Consider the following 20,722-nt stretch of genomic DNA (forward strand, 5'->3'; position numbering starts at 1 on the left):
CAGTTGGCTACCAAACCAAACTAAGTCAATAAAATTGGCTACCAAATCATACCAATTCAACAAGGTTGGCTACCAAACCAAGTCAATATTGGCTACCAAATCATTTGAATGAGATGGACACCATATCAAAAGTGAACGATGAAGCAATAAACTTCAATTAGTTTTTACAAAAGTGTGATCTGCTCGCTAGGGGTGTTCATGTTTCGGTTTGGATCGGTTTTTCCCTAAAAAAACCAAACTAAGTAAGTCGGTTTTTAAAATATTAGAACCAAACCAAACCAATTAAGTCGGTTTTTCTCGATTCAGTTTATGTCGATTTTTCGGTTTTTTCGGTTATTTGTCGATTGTTTCTTAAATATACGACATACACTACCACACGCACATTTCAACGACCATATTTTCAACGTAACATTATCAAATCAATTGCCCTCTGAGAAATCTATTATTTACCAAGATATATTGATGATAATTGAATCAAATAGTGATGAATAATTTAAGGACTCAATTAAAAATATATTATTTTTAACATGAAATAGATTCTTACACTTAACAAAAGAAAATTACCAATTAAACTAGAATGTAAAGGTAAAGAACTGTACTAAAAGTGCAAACGGTTAATATTTACTATAAAATTTTTAAAACTTTGTATAAAAGTATACATATATATAGGTGTAATAATAAATTTAAAATAGCTACTCCTATATTCGGTTTGGTTTGAGTTTTTTTTAATTAAAAGCAAAACCAAACCAAATTTGATCAGTTTTTAAATTTCAAAACCAAAACCAAACCAAACCAAAAAGTATTGGTTTTTTTTGTCGGTTTGGTTTGGTTTGGGTTTTTGAATTTTTATGAACACCCCTACTGCTCACTTCCCCAACAAATTAAATAGGCTCCAAAAACTCAACATATTTCTAATTGGCCCACATGAAAATCAATAGAGAAAAACTCTTTATAGCCCCTCAAAATTTTAATAGCCCATGTTTTTATCCATTTACACGAAATGGCCTTTCGGCCCAATTTATTTGCAACTACAGCTCTATTACCGTTGCTATGGCCACAACAGCACAAAGAAACCTCTCAATTTTTACACTAGAAGACACTTCACCATCGTCGGAGCCAAAGTCGCCAGAACGAGGTCTCCGCCAGCATTGAAGATTGGAAACTTACTCGTCGTCGCTTCAATTACAAAAGCTTTGACAGCACCAGGAGGAAAAAGTAACCTAGAAAAATACAACGATTCAATTCCCTTATCAGAAACCCTAGTCCTCCAAATCCTCTTGGCTTTAGGTATGTATAGTACTACGACATTGAAGATCTCAAATTCCTGCTTCTTATCTTAGATTTTATTTTTCTATTTTGGAATTTGAGTTGGAATTGGAGAAGAGCGATTTTTAGATGAAGGACTGAAGTGTGTAAAGATGGGATTTGAAATATAATGAAGGACTGTGTTTCAGTGATAGTTGGGTCAATGACTAGCCTTTTAATTAGTTTTGGGCTATAAAATGCATACTTCAATTTTGTGGCTAGCGCATGATATTAATTTTCAGCGGCTGGCCATAAATAAAGTTTGCTCAAATCAATATGCGGAACCATCCATTGTAATAAGATTGGAAATACATTAGTAATCCCATATTAATTATTAAGGAGTGCTTTCAGTTGAGGTGTCCTTAACTCACCGAACCTCGAACATTGGTTATATTTAAATTGTTATTCTCTTCGGTCCATAAGTGACCAATTTGTATTTTTATTTTAGTTCACAATAAGTGTACATTATATAATCAAGAAAAAATTCAATTTATTTTTCTAAAATTATCCTTATGTACATATCCCTAAAAAGTCTTTTACTCCTCACATTAACTATGCTGCAATATTTAGTTAAGGGCAGTTTAGTTACACTAACTATTTTTGTCTAGAATTTTATATTTCCTTGATGGGTGTGTCCTAGGAAAATTGGTCACTTATTGTGGACTAGAGAAATAACAAAGAAGAAAACGAGATTATTATGGTGTTCGATAAATATCAAAAGTATTTTTAAGTGTATTTAAATTAAGAAAAACCAAATCAAAAGCTCTTTGTCTTTCTGCACTTTGAAAGGGAAAAAAAATAGCATTAGCTTGGAGATAATAATAATGCACCTAATATGACCAGCCAAGTTACCCCTTTCACAACCAAAAAAAAAAAAAACAAAAACAAAAGAGTAACAATATCACTTTTATCGCAATCATATCTTTTGTTCGTAGAGGGGAAGATCACATCTTTTGTGTGCACAAAGGGAAATCATATCTTTGTTGTAACAAAAGGTAAGATATTCTCAAGTCGTATTCGATTTCTATACGTACTATAATTCTTTTTTTTCTTTGATACACTCCAAAAATATTAGTAATATCTTTTTATTTTTAGAAAATATTTAATATTGACATACTTAAAATTTTATCCTTGACTTATAAGCTGTTTGGCCAAGCTTTAAAAATCAGCTTATTTTGAAAATTGTTTTTTTCACAAGTACTTTTCAAAAAAGTACTTTTTGTTATAATTAGTTTGTGTTTGACTAATTAATTTAAAAAACACTTTTGAGCAATACTTGATGTTTGGCCAAACTTTTAGAAACTACTTCTAAATATATTTTTCTCAAAAGTGTTTCTAAGAAAAGTGTTTTAAGGTTAAATCTGTATGTTGATGGCCCGCTTTTTTAAGTAGGTATAACCATACTATATATTTTGCCATCTATTTTTATTGCTTGAGTCCAATACACTTTGGTTCCGGTCAGGATCTGGCTACTCCATATACCCTTGTCTCCATTTTCTCAAGTATATATTTCGACGTCCTATTTATTTTCAAAAGTTTGGATCATCATTAATTTATGAAAGTTTCTTCTATAGCAACTTTTGAACTTCATGTAATATATTAAGCGGTATATGGCCAAATATATCCATGTATTATGAGAAAATATTTAAATATATTATTTGTTATACTTTGGGTCCAAATATACCCCTGACATAATACTATTGGTTCAAATATACATCTCTTCTATTAAGTTTGCCCAAAGTGGACATCCAATCCTACACGACACTGATATTTGATGAGGTGCTCACCGTCCCTAATTCATATATAAAAGACTAAAATTTGAAATACAATATTTTTCATGGTAGTGGTAATGGTGGCAATAGTGGTGGAGACGTAGGAAATTTTAGTGGTGGAAAAAAAGAAGAGAGGGGTAAAATGGGTTAAGGGCACTGGGGTGACAAGTCATGTGACATCCACCTCATCAAATGTCAATGCCACATAAGATTGGATATTCACTTTGGACAAACTTAACAGAAAAATGATATATTTGAACCAATAATATAACAGAAGGGATATATTTGAACTCAAGGTATAATGAGGGGTACATTTAAACCTTTTCTGAAATAGGGGAGTATATTTGACCCTTTTCCTTATATTAAGGGAAGAACTATGTCTAATTAGAATTCAAAATCAAGCAGAATTTCATCTGTATTGTGCGAATGTGCATAATCAAAAATAATCTTATCAGTTGTACAAAAGGGAGAGATCTTTTTATTTGTACGAGGGAAGATGCATAAAATTTAATAGTGAGTACTATACGTAAATCATATATAAATAGAGTACAAAGGGATTTTGTTTTTGTCCAAAAAGGAGGAATGATTATTGTGCAAAGGGAAATATTGTGACTGCTCTACATAAATCACATCAGTTGAGTACAATGAATTTCTTTCTATAATTTTTTTTGTACAAAGGGGATTGGTATCTTCTTTATTGTGGGTACTATATATCAAACCATATCAATTGTACAAGAAGCAGATATCTTTTTATTTGCACAAAGTTGATATTATTGACAACACCACATTAATATTTCTGTAGCATCTATATAAAGGTTTCAGAGGATGTAATTGACAACACCACATTAATATCTCTACCAACCTTGAGTATAGCAGTGGAGCCTTCTCTTTCCTTTGCTGCTTTGGACTTCCTACGTTGTTACACTAAAAATATTCTATGTAACATTGTTACAACAAATATTGTTACTATGTTGGAAGAGAAAGCAGCAAAGGAAAGGCAACGCCCCAATTGATCATCACTGTAAAACTGTCGGAAGGCCAAAGCAGCAAAGAAAGAATCAACCTGGTATATACTTGATGTTGTCTTTATTAATTACCTAATAATGTACCATATATTTGCACTTCTTTACTCTCTTTTTTTCCCTGCTTTAATTTGCTGATGGAAACAAATGCCTCCAGCAGTACACTGAGGCGATAACCATTGTTGATACCTATGAACAAAAAAGCGAAGCCCTTGAAAAAGACATGAATGCGAAATGATAACAGAACTAGAGGAAGACAAATTTGGGAAGAAAATTGTTATTCCTCCTTTTATTTTTCAAAAAAATCTCACCGTAGTGGTTTTAAGGTGTAGATCAGAAAGAAGAGTAGGTATTTTAGAAGTAATACTAGTTGTGTGAGACCTCTTTTTATCTCACATATTCTTGACCCATATCTTATACATCTGGGTCTACAAAATTCTAGGACCCACACAATGGTGAGACAAAAAAAAAGGCCTGTCAGTTATTGTGTGAGACACAAAATAAAAAATTTCCTTATGGATGTGTAGTTTTCCTTTTATGTCGCTACAGTCTAGGACATTCCTTTCAATATGCAATTTAATGGTTTTTTTCAGATTGAGCTTCTTTTTTGTGAAGTTTGCCTTAGGAGTGGAATTAGCACGAGGTTAGATAACTTCGGACAGTCTTTTGTGGAAAAAAAGAAGATAATAGCATTAGCGTGGAGATAATAATATTATATTGCACCTAATATGACCAGCCAAGTTACCCCCATATTTTAATCGGCCGGCATATTGGTTGTAAACAAATTAAACTCACTTTTCAACAACAAAAAAAAAAAAAATCACTTTTATTGTAATCATATCTTTTGTTTGTACAGGGGAAGATCACATCTTTTGTGTGCACAAAGGGAAATCATATCTGCCAGGGGAAAGTTATTTCAAGATTAAAAATTGTACTGAATAACTTATATTTGTTAGATGGAATAGATAGATTATTTGATAAAGCAGAAAAATTGACAATTTCAAGATTAATATAATATACCAAACAGTTAATGTAAAAATAATACTGAAATAACTAATTCTAGTATAACTAATCTCAACATAACTTGTCTTTGAATAAAACAATCTTACAAAACTTGAACAGAATTAGTCCAATTAGTCCATTTAACCAACAGTTCTTCAAACTAACTGTATAATCATGTCAGTTGCACGACATATGACTTAAAAGAAGTAGGAAATCATGTCATTATTACCCTGACTTTATATAACCCCAACCGAGAAAATCCGCAATTTTGTAAACTTAGAGGATGAGTAGTGCTCGGGCTATATATAAAGGACAATATTAGACTTATTCCTAAATTTTATGGATAATTTTAGCTTAAAACTCTTTATGTTTTTTTTTTTGTTTTTTATAAAAGACAAAACAGATCAAAAACGATGTCGTTTTGAGGCTATTTTACCTTTTTTCTTAAATTAAAACGTGTTATGAAATATAACTCAAAATAACAATATGGAACAAGAAAATAAAAGCAATTTAGTAAAACATGAACAAGAAATGGAGATAGAGAGAAGGAAGAGATTTTCTTTTTTAATTGTGTGTATTTTTCTATCTATTACAAGGCATATATAGGCATGAAAAGTGAAGAAAATATGTCATGGAATATGTCATTGAATATAAAAAATATGTCATTGAATTTGTCATTAAGCATTTGACATGAAGATCATGGAGGAAGAGTAGACATCCACCATAATATGATATTTATCATAACACTCCCCCTTAGATGTCCATAAATAATGTGCCTCGTTAAAATCTTATTAGGAAAAAACCCTATGAGAAAAAAAATCATAATGAAGGAAAAAGAGTACACATATTTAGAAATACGCCTTTTGGTTGCCTCGTTAAAAATCTTGCAAGGAAAACCCGGTGGGACAAAACCTTGTAAAGGAAAAAGAGTACACCGCGTATTAACTCCCTCTGATGAGAGCATCAGTTCACATCCTTCAGCCTTCACATCCCAATCTTGTACACAAGTTTCTTGAAGGTTGATGTCAGTAGAGATTTGGCGAATAAATCAACCATATTATCACTTGAGCGAATCTGTTGCACATTGATATCACCATTCTTTTGAAGATCATATATGAAAAATAACTTTGGTGAAATGTGTTTTGTCTTATCTCCTTTTATGAATCATCCCTTCAATTGGGCTATGCATGCTGCATTGTCTTCATACAAAATTATGGGTAGTTTGTCACACTTCAAACCACATTTGCCTCGGATAAGATATATTATAGACCTCAACCAAATACATTCTCAACTTGCTTCATGAATAACAATTATCTTAGTATGATTAGAAGAAGTAGTCACGATTGATTGTTTAGTCGATCGCCAAGATATGACAGTGCCTCACATAGCATGTTTGAGATCAAGCCTTGTGTGTGTCAGATAAATGCTCTACATCGGCATAACCAACAAGATTGGGATTGCAATCATTGCCATAAAATAAGCTCACATTGGTAGTCCCTTTTAGATAACACAATATATGTTTGATTTCACTCCAATGTCTCCTTGTACAAGCAGAGCTATATCTTGCTAAGACATTAACTGAAAACGTTATGTCACGCCTTGTAGTGTTAGCAAGATACATTAGTGCATCAATTGCACTAAGATATGGTACTTCTGGACCAACAAGTTCATTATTTTCATGAGGTCGAAATGAATATTTATTTATATCAAGTAATCTCACAACCATCGGGGTACTAAATGGATGTGCTTTCAGTACTAGAAACACATCATTTTCCCATGAAAATTTCCCGCGGAAAAATTTTCAGTGGCAATTCCCACCGAAATACAGTGGGAAAATTAAAATTTCTTTTTGCCAGGGAGTATTCGCGGGAAACTTTTGGCGCAAAAATGCGCGGTAACTTAGTTCCCTCTAATTCCGCAGGGAAATCATTAAAAAAGTAATTATATAAAATTGAAAAAAAAAATCCCAGTGAAGATTTTTTTTTTTTACATATTCCTATTTCCCACAGAGATTTCCCATGGTAATAGTGGGAAAGTATTATTATTCACATAACTTACGTTTTCCCTCATTTTATTCACGTAGTATTTCCCCTCTGTATCTTCCGTTCCTCAAGACACCGCGGCTCCCTTCACATGGTATTTTCCCCTCTGTATTTCACTCCATTTCCAGGTAATTCGACGCCTCCCCCCCCCCCCCCCCTCTCTCTATCTCTCTCTCACTTACCATCTCCTTTTTCATTGTTGATTTTGCCCAAAGTACTTTGAAACTTAGGGATTTTATACTATTTCAAACCCTGGGTTTAAAAAAAATCAATGTGAAGCGAATCAAGTTGCCCTCTTTCTCAATTTCTGGTGTCATGTATATTTATGTAGATGCATTTCCAGTACTGTAAAATTTGATAATCTATGACCATGAAAGACATAAAATTTTGTGTAAATTTTGTTGCAGTTGAATAATCTTGAGCTTGCTGTCAATCTTGCCAAAAACGGAAACCTTCCTGGTGCTGAGAATTTGATAAGTTAAAATCCTGTTTCTCAAGTGCTGAGAATAGTATTTACGGAATTTTTGTTGGCACTTGGTTGAGTGTTTGTCCATTATTTTTAAAGCAACTTTGTGTTGTTTCAATAAAGTAGTTTGTCGGTTTTTTTGGGTGCATTTTAGATATCTCTCAAGTGTTTCACTTACTTAATCCCTTTAAATCTTTGATTTAAAAGCAACGCGACACTATTTTCTTATGTAAGTTGGTAATAAGAAATTACATGATGTTTAGATTTAGGTTGAAATTTATTTTCAAATGCTCAAAGTTTGTCATATGCTCTCAAGTGGGGTTTTTTACTTTGTATCTTAAGATGTTGTGGAGGCATTATGCTTTTCGGAGATATGTTAATGTCATAGGATGTTCAAGAGGTATTTCGCAAGCTATGTGCTTTGCACTAGGTGCTTCTAGCATGGTTTCGTTTTTCAAAATATGAACTTGAAGTTATATGCTGCTTGAAAGGAGAATCTAATTGTCAGGTACAAAAGGGGAAGTGAGTTTAACTCACCCTTATTAAATTGCCAGTGTTTTGGGATCAGTTTGGTGGAGATCATCAATTATCTGTCTTCCTCTGCTGTCTTGTTCAGCTATATATTATCCTTTTTTATGTGCTAAAATTGTAGGATGGGTGTAGTGTGGAAAAATGACTTTTTGTTTTGCTTTTTTCTTAAACCTTCAGCTATATATAGTTGTGTTAGTCATGCATATTAGTCAAATGGTATTTTTCTAATTATATTTGCCTACCCTTTGTTCCTTTCCTCTTTGTTTTGAGTTGTGTTTGGATTTGATAGAAATAGAAAGAAAATGGGGGTCTGATAAATTGGTATAATCTGGTCTGGTTAGTTGGTATATGGCTCTATGTTTAATGGTTATAGAGAAAAAGTATTTTGGTTAAGAGGTGGTGTCCCTTTGAAAAGCATTTTCTCATTCTGTAAATTAAAATAGTACAATATTTTCTTTTGCCCAGACAACCTTCTCATGCATGTGAAAATGATATAAAGCAGTATTGCTCCTCACTGTTCTTTATTAGTGTAAAAATATCTTCTATTTATGTTCTGAAAATGGTGATTATGCAAGAACTGATTGGGGCATTGATTTGGCATTGTGACAACAACAGGAACTAAGGAACTATCTTCTATTTTTCATAGCTCTTGAAGAATAAGCATATATTCCCTTCTTCAATAATTCTTGAGACGGAAACTCCTTAGAGGTCGTTTGGTTAGTGGTGTCGGAGTAATTAATCTAAGCATAAAATCCTAATATAAAATTGATATTAAGAGTAAAAATGAAAGTTTATTCTTGTTACATGCATTGTTTCCTAAGAGTATAAATGTTAAACTATTATGATAAAGTTTTCCTTTTCTTTATATAAATGTGTAGAGCTCTTCCAGAAATGAAGATAGAAGTTGACAATTTTAAAATACACAGTTTAATTTTTTTTTTGGTTGTTGACTTGTGTAGTTATCTTTTAACAAGGACCATTAATCAACTAAAATATAAGAAAATAAATTACATGATCAGTATATAGTGGTCAAATCCAAAGTAGTCATCTTTATCAATTTTCATGTATAAGGAATAGTTTATGAAACATTGTTTCATGACGTTTCACTGAGTGAATAAAATAAATTATTTATTTATCTAATTATTTTATCTTGTAGTGTGTAATAAATGGAACAAGATCGTAGATGGATGTATGATAGAAATCATCCTAATCGTGGGGCGTTGAAGGAAGAATTTGTAGAAGGTGTTAAAGGATTTATTGCTTATGCAAAAATACTTCCTGAATTCCGTAATGAAGGAACTATTAGATGTCCTTGTGCTAAGTGCAAGTGTATAAAGTTATTGATATCGGAGGATGTTAAAGTTCATCTTTACAGAAAGGGGTTTAGAGAAAATTATTATGTGTGGACCGTTCATGGAGAGAACTACAGTAATTTAACTGACGTTGACTTTCAGAATCTTACTGGTTATGAGAGTAGTACATTCTTTGAGAAAAATTATGATAATTCTCAAATGCATGAAATAGTGTCGAATGCTTTTCGGATACACCCAGGAGTTCAATCCTAACAAAATATTGATGAGTCTCCTAATGATAAGGCAAAGCACTTTTATGAATTATTAGAGGCAGCTAGTCGTCCACTCTATAAAGACTCAATACACTCGGAGTTGTCAGTTGCAGTTACATTACTAACTATCAAATCAGATTGAAATATTTCTCAAGCGGTCATGAATGCTATAATTGGGCTTATGCGTGAAGTTAGTTCGAACATTAACTTACCCGGTGATTACTATAAGGCTAAGAAGTTAGTTTCCAAGTTAGGACTTTCCTTAACAAAAATTATTTGTTGTGAAAAAGGCTGTATGTTATATTATAAAGATGATGCGGCTCTAGAAGCGTGCAAATTTTGTGGCTTGTCTCGTTTTAAGAAAGTCACAAGTGCCAAAGCAAAGAAAGTTCCAATTAAGAGGACGCATTATTTACCTATTATACCTAGGTTAAAGAGATTGTAGGCACCAATGAGCTCCGCTCCTCATATGAGATGACACCATGAAAATAGAAGGGCGCCTGGTGTTTTGTGTCATCCTTCAGATGGAGAAGCGTGGAAGCATTTTGATAGGATGTATCCTGACTTCGCTAATGAACCAAGAAATGTTAGGTTGGGTTTGTGTGCAGATTGATTCACTCCTTTTTCTGTCTCTGCTGCACCATATTCTTGTTGGCCTATTTTTATTACACCGTATAATCTTCCGCCAGAGATGTGTATGACAAGTCCATATTTGTTCCTAACTGGCATAGTTCCGGGTCCAAGTAATCCAAAAAGTTTGATTGATGTATCTTTGCAGCCTTTGATTGATAAGCTAAAGTTATTGTGGCATGAAGGTGTTGAAACATACGACATATCAACTAAACAAAATTTTAAATTGTGTGCCGCTTTGATGTGGACTATTAATGACTTTCCTGCGTATGGAATATTATCTGGATGGTCGATAGCGGGAAAGTTAGCTTGTCCTTGCTGTATGGAAGACACAAAAGCATTCACTTTGAAACATGGAGGTAAGACCACATGGTTTGACTGTCACCGTCGGTTTTTGCCAATGGATCATGAGTTCAGGAGAAATACTAGTGCATTTATGAAGAATCAAACTGATTATGATGAGCCACCAGCAACCTTGTCAGGGGAGGAAATTTGAGAGAGGGTTAAGAATTTTCCTAAGGTAACAGAGTCTCCATTGCTTAAATTACCTGGTTATGGTGTTGAGCATAATTGGACTAAACAGAGCATATTTTGGGAGTTACCTTATTGGAAGCATAATCTTCTTTGACATAACTTGGATGTCATGTATATTGAAAAGAACTTCTTTGATAATCTATTTCATACCGTAATGGATGACAAGAACAGGACAAAAGATAATTTGAAGGCCAGGATGGACTTACAAGAATACTGTAGGCGAAGAGAATTAGAACTACGGCAAGAAAATAATAGGATGGTGAAGCCTAAGGCCAGTTATTCATTCAAAATGGATGACAAACGAAAGATCTGTGATTGGGTTCGAAATTTGAGAATACCCGATGGGTATGCTTCAAACTTATCCAATTGTGTTGGCATGAAAGAAGGAAAGCTGATGTATATGAAAAGCCATGATTGTCACATTTTCATGGAATCATTACTTCCTATTGCATTTAGCGCATTGCCTGAGAGAATATGGAAACCCATCACAGAGATAAGCTTATTTTTCAAAGACCTATGTTCTAATACATTGAGGGAGGAAAATCTAGTTTTGATGGAAAGTAACATCCATTTAATGATAAGCAAATTGGCAAAAAAAATTCCATGTGGGTTTTTTAATGTAATGGAACATCTCCCAATTCATCTTGTAAGAGAGGCACGACTTGGAGGGTCTGTTCAATGTAGATGGATGTATCCATTTGAGAGGTAATAACCATTAATTATTTTGCCTTTATGTGTTTTGATTGCACTTCTTCCCATCTAAAATTATGCTATGTAGGACTATTAGCAAATGTAAACGGATGGTGAAACAAAAATCCAAGATTCAGTGAAGCATATTTAGTTAAAGAAACTTCTCATTTCTGTTCATATTATTTTGAGCATCACGTGCCATGTTTGAGAAATAGACCAAATCGGCATGACAAAGGTGCTAATGATCCTTTGGCACCGCCGATATCCATATTCAATCAACCCGGTAAATGTTCTAAAAAGTATCAAAAAAGAAATTGGAATGGGATGGAGAAAAAGTTGGCTACAACACACGTGTTGCTCAACTGCCCCGAAGTTCAACAATTTTACGAGTAGGTTTGAAATTATGTTATTGACCTACTTGCATGATCTATTCTTATTTTAGCTAATAAACTTTATATATGTAGGGCAGATATTTAGCTACCTGGTGTACCCTCATTATCATCTTACCCTGTCATGTCATCATCATCATCTTGTCCGATCGTTCCTTCATTATCTTCATCTACCAATCAATCACCAGTTTCTCCAATCATTCATTCATCATTTTCCTTTAGCATGCCCTCATCATTTAGTCAACCTGCTAGGAACTCTTTCATGCCTTCGTCTAAATTCACTCCATTTTCGGGCATACCCTCTTCATCTTGCCCTGTCATGCCATCATCATCTTCTCCAGCCATTCCTTCATCATCTTCTTCTGGCATTCGATCATCATTTTCCCCCATCATCCATTCATCATCTTCCTCTGGCATGTCTTCATCATTTAGTCAGCCTGCTAGCCACTCTTCCATGCCTTCGTCTGAATTTACTCTGTCTTCATCTCCCAACATTTCTATGCCAAATATTGGAGTCAATGGTAATTCGACATTCCCATACACCGATAGTAATACAGATACACAGCCTCCGACACAGACTTCTACACGAAGGCATGATCCTCCAAATGTGGAAAATATGATGATCTTCGGAGGTTGATTATTGTGCCCGATGGAGCAGGGTACATATTCATCTTTTAATTTATAATTAATTCTAAATATAATTTCTAACTTGTTTTAAATTCAATGCAGCTTTTATCCTCCCAAGGCTACGAAAGCCGTGGTTGAATCGATGTGTTCATTTTATCACGCACCATGGAGGTCTTGGTCAGAAGTTCCAATTCACATTAGGGACAGAATATTTGTTGAATTTAGGGTAAATTAAAATTAATCTTTTGCTTTAGTTTTCAACTCGCTATAGTCATTCTAACATGTTTTATTTGCAGATGAAGTGTGCATGGTCACGCGATCTTGAAGCTGAGGTACGAGTCATTTTCTTTAAGAAATGTTCTGATAGGTTGCCTGATCTGCTTCAGACTTCTCGAGAAAGTAATACGAGGCCAAATTGGATTCTTGATGATTTATGGGTTAAACTTCTTGAGTATTAGAAATCTCCGGAATTTAAGAAGAAAAGCGAACAAGGAAGGGCAGCCCATTTGTCCAACAAGGGTGGCTCGGTGCACACGGGTGGCTCAATTAGTATTGCGGCTCATCAAAGAAGATTGGTAATGTGTTTATTATATTTTTCTTGATTTATAACTATTTTAGTTACCATTTTTAACATATTATTTATTTTTTTAGGAAAATGCTAAAGGAAGACTAGTTACTCATGATGAGGTATTTGAGGAAACCCACATGAAGAAGTTGAAGGATGGAACAAAACCGACTTGGATCGAGCCGCGTGCTGAGACAACCCATGTAAGATTAACAACATTCTTCACATATATGAATTAACAATATCGCTCTCTTATTGTTAAGTAAGTGATTTCCATGTAGACATGCCAGATTTCCATGTATACATGGACAATATAACAGTTACCAGAAAAACAGATTAGTAATATTCTAATATCCAATTAATCAAGAATATTGTAACATGCTTTCTTCCTTATGCTCTTGTAGTAGACAAGAGATAACTATAAGTGCAACAACTGAACATTAGTTGAAGGCAACCAAACAATTGAACAATCATCAATCATGCACATTTTAAGTAGCTTTCTTTCGTGGGTTCACATAGTAAATTTGTTAGCTGCCAAATTAGTGGAAATGAGTTGGTTCATTTTAGTCCGAGAGGACATGAGTTCGATTCTGTACTGCGCTAAATTTGTCGTTTATTGGAGTAGCCTGCAAACTAATTAATATATGCTCTTATCAAGCTATTTAGCCAAACCTTCCGATCTCGTTAGGAATGTGAGGATGGGTGTAATGAGATTAGTCTGTCATGCGGAGTAAAGTTTTTCTTGGTGGTAGTGACGTTCAAACCATCAAAACCATATTTAGCACTTTTTCGTGCCATATGACTGTTGACTTCTAAATAGCTCGCTCTTTACAACTAGGAAGGGATGTCATTTACATTTTAATTTAGTGCATGGTAAGGTTCAAGACGAATGAGACAGAAAGAAAAGAGATGGTTTTATCTCATTCTTTCACCATATTTTCTTCTCAAACCAAACCAGGAGCAGGTTAAGAATTAGGAACCTTGATAGAGGGCTAAATTTATTACTAGCGGCTTTTTAGTGCCACATTTACCTTCTTTCTTTACCCAAGATTTTTTTTTCAAGACAACCCATGTCTTTTCAAATGGCGGATATAGCCAAGTGAGCGAGGAAGTGGATATTAACTCAGATTTATTATCTGATGGATACATTCCATCAGTTGCCGTTTCTTCTCTTTATTGTATATCTTCTGCAATGTATTTATTACACTCGTTTTACTCAAAACAACATTCTGAAATGGAAAAATATCGCAGTATTGCCCGATGATAGAGCTACCTGACCTTGTCTAAAGAAGGTGGTCAAACAGGATAAAATATCTAAATAGTGCTCATGCTCCTAGGCAATGATGGAACTTCCTGGGATTCTATAAAATTGACTAGTCCATTTACATCAGACTATTCGGATTTTTAATTATTCACTAGCAACCTTATCATGGATTTGAATTTTCAAGTACTATTCAGCTGTAAAGGTAAATAAACAGCAAGTGTTGTAGTATAAATAGGTTCACTTTACAAGATTAATACATTATCTCGCTTGATTCCCCCCTCTATTCCTGAAAATGATGAAAGGCAAGGCCAGTATAGGTTCTAGTTCAGTGTGACTGTTGTGTCAGCCAAAATACTGAGTTACCATTATTTTCTTTGGTCTTGTTGCTACCTGGTATATTCATTTACTGGTTTACTTTTATGTGTGGCTCTTCAAAGAAGGTTGTTGAATTTTATTATGGTAATCTTGAGCATATGTCTGAATCATTTTGAACTTGAATCAGTGCTTTTCCAAATTCAATACATTCTGATCGAAACTTCTTACTTTTCTGATCTAAATCATAAAATTCATAGAAGACATGGAGTTTTTGGCTGCAATCTAAAGGTATACATAAGCATTCCAGTGGCAAAAAGTTTTAGTTGTGATTAAAAACACTCCGACAATTATGATGACTATTCACTAAGGACTAATGACCTAATCAAAATTTTATGATTATTGAGAAATAAAGATACTTACTTGCATAAATTTTCTTTAATAATATTTACTTTTATATATAATACTTGTAATTTTTACAGGATAATTTCAAATAAATCTTGGAGGAGTTCATTCAAAGTCAGCCGATTGATGATCAAGGTAGGCCAATCCAACCAACCCAAGAGGAGATCATGGACATGTGGATTAAGCAGCTGGTGGTGTGCATAAGGGGAAAGTCTACGGTCTTGGATCAGAGTTTAGTCTCGGCCGTCGTACTTCTGGATTGTCTGGTACTTATTCTTCGTCACATTGCTCGGTTGATTTGGATGAGTTTGAGCAATTGAATAGGAAGGTAGCAAAGATTACGGAGTTGTATCTTCAAGAAAAGGCTGCAAGGGAAGAAGAGGCAAAGCGAAGGGAGGAAGAAGATAGGCAAAGAGAGGAAGAAATGAGGCGAAAGGACGATGCATTAAGACTTATCACTAGTGATGTTAAAAGTCTCAAGTGTCAGATAAACTCCCTCTTAGTATCTGGCGCATTTCCTGTGCCCCGTTCTCCAGCATCTGATGATTACTAAGGAGTAGTTTCTTTTATTAGCTGTCTTGGATGGTACTTGGATGTTGAATATTGAATGTTGAATTTTTTGAGTTTTTGTTCTACTTTTGAATTAGTTGGATTAATTATGAAATGGATTGATTAGTTGTTGTTTATGAAATTAATTGAATTGCATGTTGAATTTGGTATTTGAATGCTTAATTGTATTTAGTCTTGTATTGTTGGTTGTACTTTCTATTTGGCAGGTGGTTTAGTTCTAAAAACAGATTTGGCCATGAAAATATTTTTCAGATTTCTCACGGATTTCCCACCGACTCCGTGCATGCATCTTTCTCACTACTTCCATGGGAAAAATAAAAAAAATATCTAAATTATTTTTAGCATTTCCCACGGATTCGGTGGGAAACTTAAGAAAATTAAATTAAATTATTTTCTTACTTTTCCCACGACGTTCGTGGGAAGTTGTACGTGGTGACTGCACCAAACCATCAGTGGGAATCTCCCTGGGAATTACCCACGAATGTCGTGAGAAACTATTTTCCCACCAGCCATTTTCCCACCGAGCGTCACTCCTGGGAATGTCGTGGGAATATTGAAATTTCACACAGATTTTCTACTGATTCTTCCCTGAGAAAAGACTGCATTTCTAGTAGTGTTTATCCATATAAAATCGTTTTAAAATCTTTTCAGTGTATGTTGATTAATTGATAAAAATTTCATCTTTCATATAAGACAAAAAGTCTTTCCAAGATCTTTCATTTCAAATTCTTTTTTTAAACAATTTACTGTTTTAGGAAGCTGCCTGGGAGTTGTAATGATATTTAAATCATCAACATACACAGAGATTATAACAAATTCAAATCCAGATCTTTTTATAAAGATACAAGGACAAATTGAATCATTCTTGTACCCTTCTTTCAATAGGTACTCACACAGGCGATTATACCACATGCGTCTTGATTGTTTCAATCCGTATAAGGATTTTTGAAGTTTTATTTAATAAATTTCTTGGAAACATTAATATGCTTCAGAACAATTTTAATCCTTCAATGATTTCCATTATACGCATATCAAGTTTTCATGTATTGCTAGATTAAAACCTGAAATGATTATATCTACCATAAGAGAACATGCCTCCATATAATCAATATGAGGATATTTACTAATTTTCTTGTGTCACAAGTCGTATTTATGTCTATCGACTTGAACTTTTTGCACAAGAATACATTTATACCTTCATTGGCTTTATACTTTCAGGTGTTGGGACTATCCGCCCAACTTCATATTTTTTCAAGTGAAGTCAATTTTCATTGCTTATTTTTTATTTGGCCAATCATTTATCTGTCCAAATTTCATGACAGATTTGAGCTCAAGATCCTCGTCAATATTAATAATATTGAGCGCTACATTATGTTAACAATATTGTCGACGATCACTTTACGTCGGTTCCATTATTACCTAATAAAGACATAACTTATTGAGATCTCTTTATCTCATTATTTTCAGGTACCTGAGCCTCTCCTATAAGGTCTTATGAAGTGTTATGTCGTGGTGCTCTTCTAGGGCACTTGCCTCCTTATTATGATCATTTTGAATATTTGCCCCTCTCCTTCTTCAAGAAGTTTTATCTTTGGAATCGATTGGTCTGTTACACTTCATGTGTGCCATAGACTCTGCCCTTCATGGACTTTATTCTATTTAGAGCATTAACAACTGAAATATGACATTTAACTTTGGGTCAGCAAATGCATCTGGCAATAATTTGTAAATGAATTATCACTTGAACTTCAAGTTCATATTTTCTTGTACGAGGATTTATATGTATTTATAATAATTCATTTCATGTATCACTTTCTCAGTTGCCCATTCCCCCCCCCCCTAATGTTGGGATTACCAACATATTTCCCAACCTTCTTTGGGAACTCATCTTGTACATTTTGGTGGCATAATTAAATCATATAGCACATCCATATTTCTATATAAAAATTATTTGGTTCCTGACCCTGAACTAATTGTGATAGGGAGAAATTTTTATAACTGGCTAGATGCGTACAAGTGCTGCTGTATATTAAATAATACATCTCATACCAAATTTTATTTTTGGGAGTTTTGTTCTCATAACCAATGATTTAGCTATAATTGGAGGCATACAATTTCTGCTAAACCAACTTGGATTTAAACCAGTATTATTAAGATAAATCATCATAATTTATATTCTGGAACTGTACACTAATAACTTGAGCAAGCAATCTTGCAAAAGCCAAACTGCAAGTTGATAACAATTGCACATGTGACCATAGAATAGATGCATTTATTAAAATCATATAATAGTAAACGGTCCACATGGCAGGTGACTGGGCCCATACATTTATCACCTTTTATTCATTCCAGAAATCAAGGGATTCAATACCAACCTTAACCGGTATATCATGAGAATAAGCAGCACAAGAGAATTCTTGAAGAATCTTCTATTCTTCAATATATGTCAATGTAATTCTTAATTAATTTTTCGCAACATAATTAAACCGGGATGGTCAACCGGTCATGCCAACTAATATTTATTTTAGTAAACCTCTAGTTTACTTATGGCATATGATTCCAGCATCATGCTTATATTTGTGTAGTACAAATAGAAAGAAAATCGGGTAATCTTTCATATTTACTCGGTATGATTATAGAAATATGAAGATATTCAATCTTCCTTTCATTTATAGTCTCAATATGCCAATCACTTTGACTTATACATTTGAAATTCAAAAAGTTTCTTTTGAGACTTTACAATATCAATGTCATGAATAATTTTATTCATCCGGATAGTAATAAATTAGTTTTTCCGGATCTCTTAACAACTTTTGTACTACAAGATCTTTTATCATACCATTCATATGATAGATGTCTCATTCACTGAGAGAATTATATCATAATAAGTTGTCATGGTCAAAATTATCATAAGCAAAATTATTTTCTTACTTTAATTTTGCCTTTAATAATTTTTATAAGGTATGCCAAAATATTTTGGCATATCACATGTACGAGACCAATGACATATTCATGTAACGACACAATAATATTTATTTTCTTTATTTCACTCAAACCTTCCTCAAAGGTGAGTTGTGTGGTATTCATCCAATCATGCCTTGCATGTCTTTATTCATTACTTTTATCACATATTACCACATTCACCTTTAGGAATGGGTTTGCATTCTCAATGCTTATCACAAGTCACATTCTCTTCAAGGAGTGAATCATAATCAGCGATGTGCTTCATAACAATTTGATGGCAAACATTGTCTTCACATTTCGAAGGACTATTTTGAGAACCCTTATTGTTCTCCTTTTATAATCATAGTGATGATTATTATTATTATTTTGATCTTTGGAACGCCCACATTCATTGTTCAACCACATGTCTTCATTTAAACTTATTATGCACTGCTACCACATTCACTTCAAGAATGGAACAAATCAAGTGGGACAATCTTCATGCCTTTAATGAAAAATATATTATTTTTCTTTAGTCATCATTATATCATCAATACGGTACAAAATGTCTTACCAATACAAAGGCATGTTAAGCCATAATAAATTGGGACTCAAACTCAACTCTTATTATCATGGAGCATCAAGACTTGAATCTAATGGCTTATCGTTAATCAATATCATAATCTGCCAAAGTAAACTGGACCATAATATATTACCATTCACGATTATATGCATAAGTGAATTAAGTTTCAACAAGACATATAGAATATGATAACTCTTATGAACAGAACATTTGTTGTAAATTCTATTGTAGTTCAGATGGACCATAAATCAATGCCATAATATTTCTTGAATCAATTTTAGGATATTGCTACTGTAGGGGCTAATTTAAGACAAACAACATAAAGAATATTTCCAAATGTATGTATCGGGGTGATGTTCTATCCATACAATTTCAATTGAAAATAGATTGTGGGTAAATTTTACTTATAATTCTAAAATCATGTAAACATAGAGTCGTAATACACCTTTAATTATAATAATAATTTTGATAGTCACAGTACCACTCCAACTTGGTAATTATTTTAATGTCATGATCATCCTCATAAATGTAAGTCTAAATCCACATCAAACAAATAAAATCAAATCTTATGCATAAAGAATCAAAATACGTAGGAAAGGAAAGATCAAAGATACTGCTATAGTTTGGTGCTAAGTCATCCTTTTTTTTTTTTTAAATCATTAGATTTATGTATTATTAATAAACATTATGATCTCTAAGATGCCATATATTTCTACATAACATGCACAAACTCATAAAAACACCACTATAATGAATGAAATCAAAGAAATCTTACGAATGTTTGTCTGCAAAACTATAATTATTTTATCGTGTAATATAAATTACATTAGTATTTAATCACAAAATAATTTAATATTAGAATGCATAGTGAAATTCACTCCTTGGACAATAGAGATCTTGTACATCTCACCTTCTTAAATTTTCACTTTGGATTTAGTTTAAGCAATAATTATGTTCTTTACTGATACTTTGGAATAAAACTCTACGAGAAGAAACTTCATATTAGATATAATTTCTTGGGATTAAAGACCATTAAAATAGATATTTGTGTAGTGGTATGAATGTATAAACTCTTACCATTATGAAGAAAAATTAGAATAAGTTACCTTGCCGCCAAAATTGGTGTTGGCCAACGCCATGAAAATTAAAGAGCACCTGCCACATAATCTTGATAGAAGATTATGAAATGAGCTATTCGTGCTGATAACGTGTTATGAAATATAATTCAAAGTAACAATATGGAACAAGGAAATAAAAGCAATTTAGTAAAACATGAACAAGAAATGAAGATAGAGAGAAGGAAGAGATTTTCTTCTTCAATTGTGTGTATTTTACTATCTATTACAAGACCTTTATATAGGCATGAGAAGTGAAGAAAATATGTCATGGAATATGTTATTGAACATAAAAAATATGTCATTGAGCATTTGACATGAAGATACGGATGAAAATAGACATCCACCGTTATATTTATCGCAACAAAATGTAGTTATTAAAATAATCCTA

At 33.3% G+C, this 20,722-nt stretch overlaps 1 protein-coding gene across 3 annotated transcripts; it reads left to right on the forward strand.

The window, feature by feature from the left end:
• The first annotated feature begins 3,996 nt into the window (after positions 1-3,996).
• On the forward strand, positions 3,997-15,845 carry LOC107800282 (uncharacterized). 3 transcript variants are annotated; one of them, XM_075240559.1, is made up of 8 exons: positions 4,005-4,143; positions 7,185-7,271; positions 7,551-11,573; positions 12,677-12,800; positions 12,871-12,906; positions 13,033-13,149; positions 13,226-13,342; positions 15,198-15,845. In XM_075240559.1, exons 3-8 carry the CDS (start codon positions 10,978-10,980, stop codon positions 15,210-15,212), a joined length of 1,005 nt encoding a protein of 334 aa, XP_075096660.1. In that variant the 5' UTR covers positions 4,005-4,143; positions 7,185-7,271; positions 7,551-10,977; the 3' UTR covers positions 15,213-15,845. The 3 variants fall into 3 exon arrangements, 1 of the variants encoding a protein (XP_075096660.1); XR_012703620.1 differs by lacking the exon at positions 15,198-15,845 and adding an exon at positions 12,023-12,606 and having other exon boundaries at positions 3,997-4,143; positions 7,551-11,947; positions 12,871-13,149; positions 13,226-13,258; XR_001651357.2 differs by lacking the exons at positions 4,005-4,143; positions 7,185-7,271; positions 15,198-15,845 and adding an exon at positions 11,647-12,606 and having other exon boundaries at positions 11,438-11,573; positions 12,871-13,149; positions 13,226-13,258.
• Positions 15,846-20,722: the final 4,877 nt, after the last annotated feature.

Source organism: Nicotiana tabacum, chromosome 20 (assembly GCF_000715075.1).
Source record: "Nicotiana tabacum cultivar K326 chromosome 20, ASM71507v2, whole genome shotgun sequence".
Classification (NCBI taxonomy): domain Eukaryota; kingdom Viridiplantae; phylum Streptophyta; class Magnoliopsida; order Solanales; family Solanaceae; genus Nicotiana; species Nicotiana tabacum.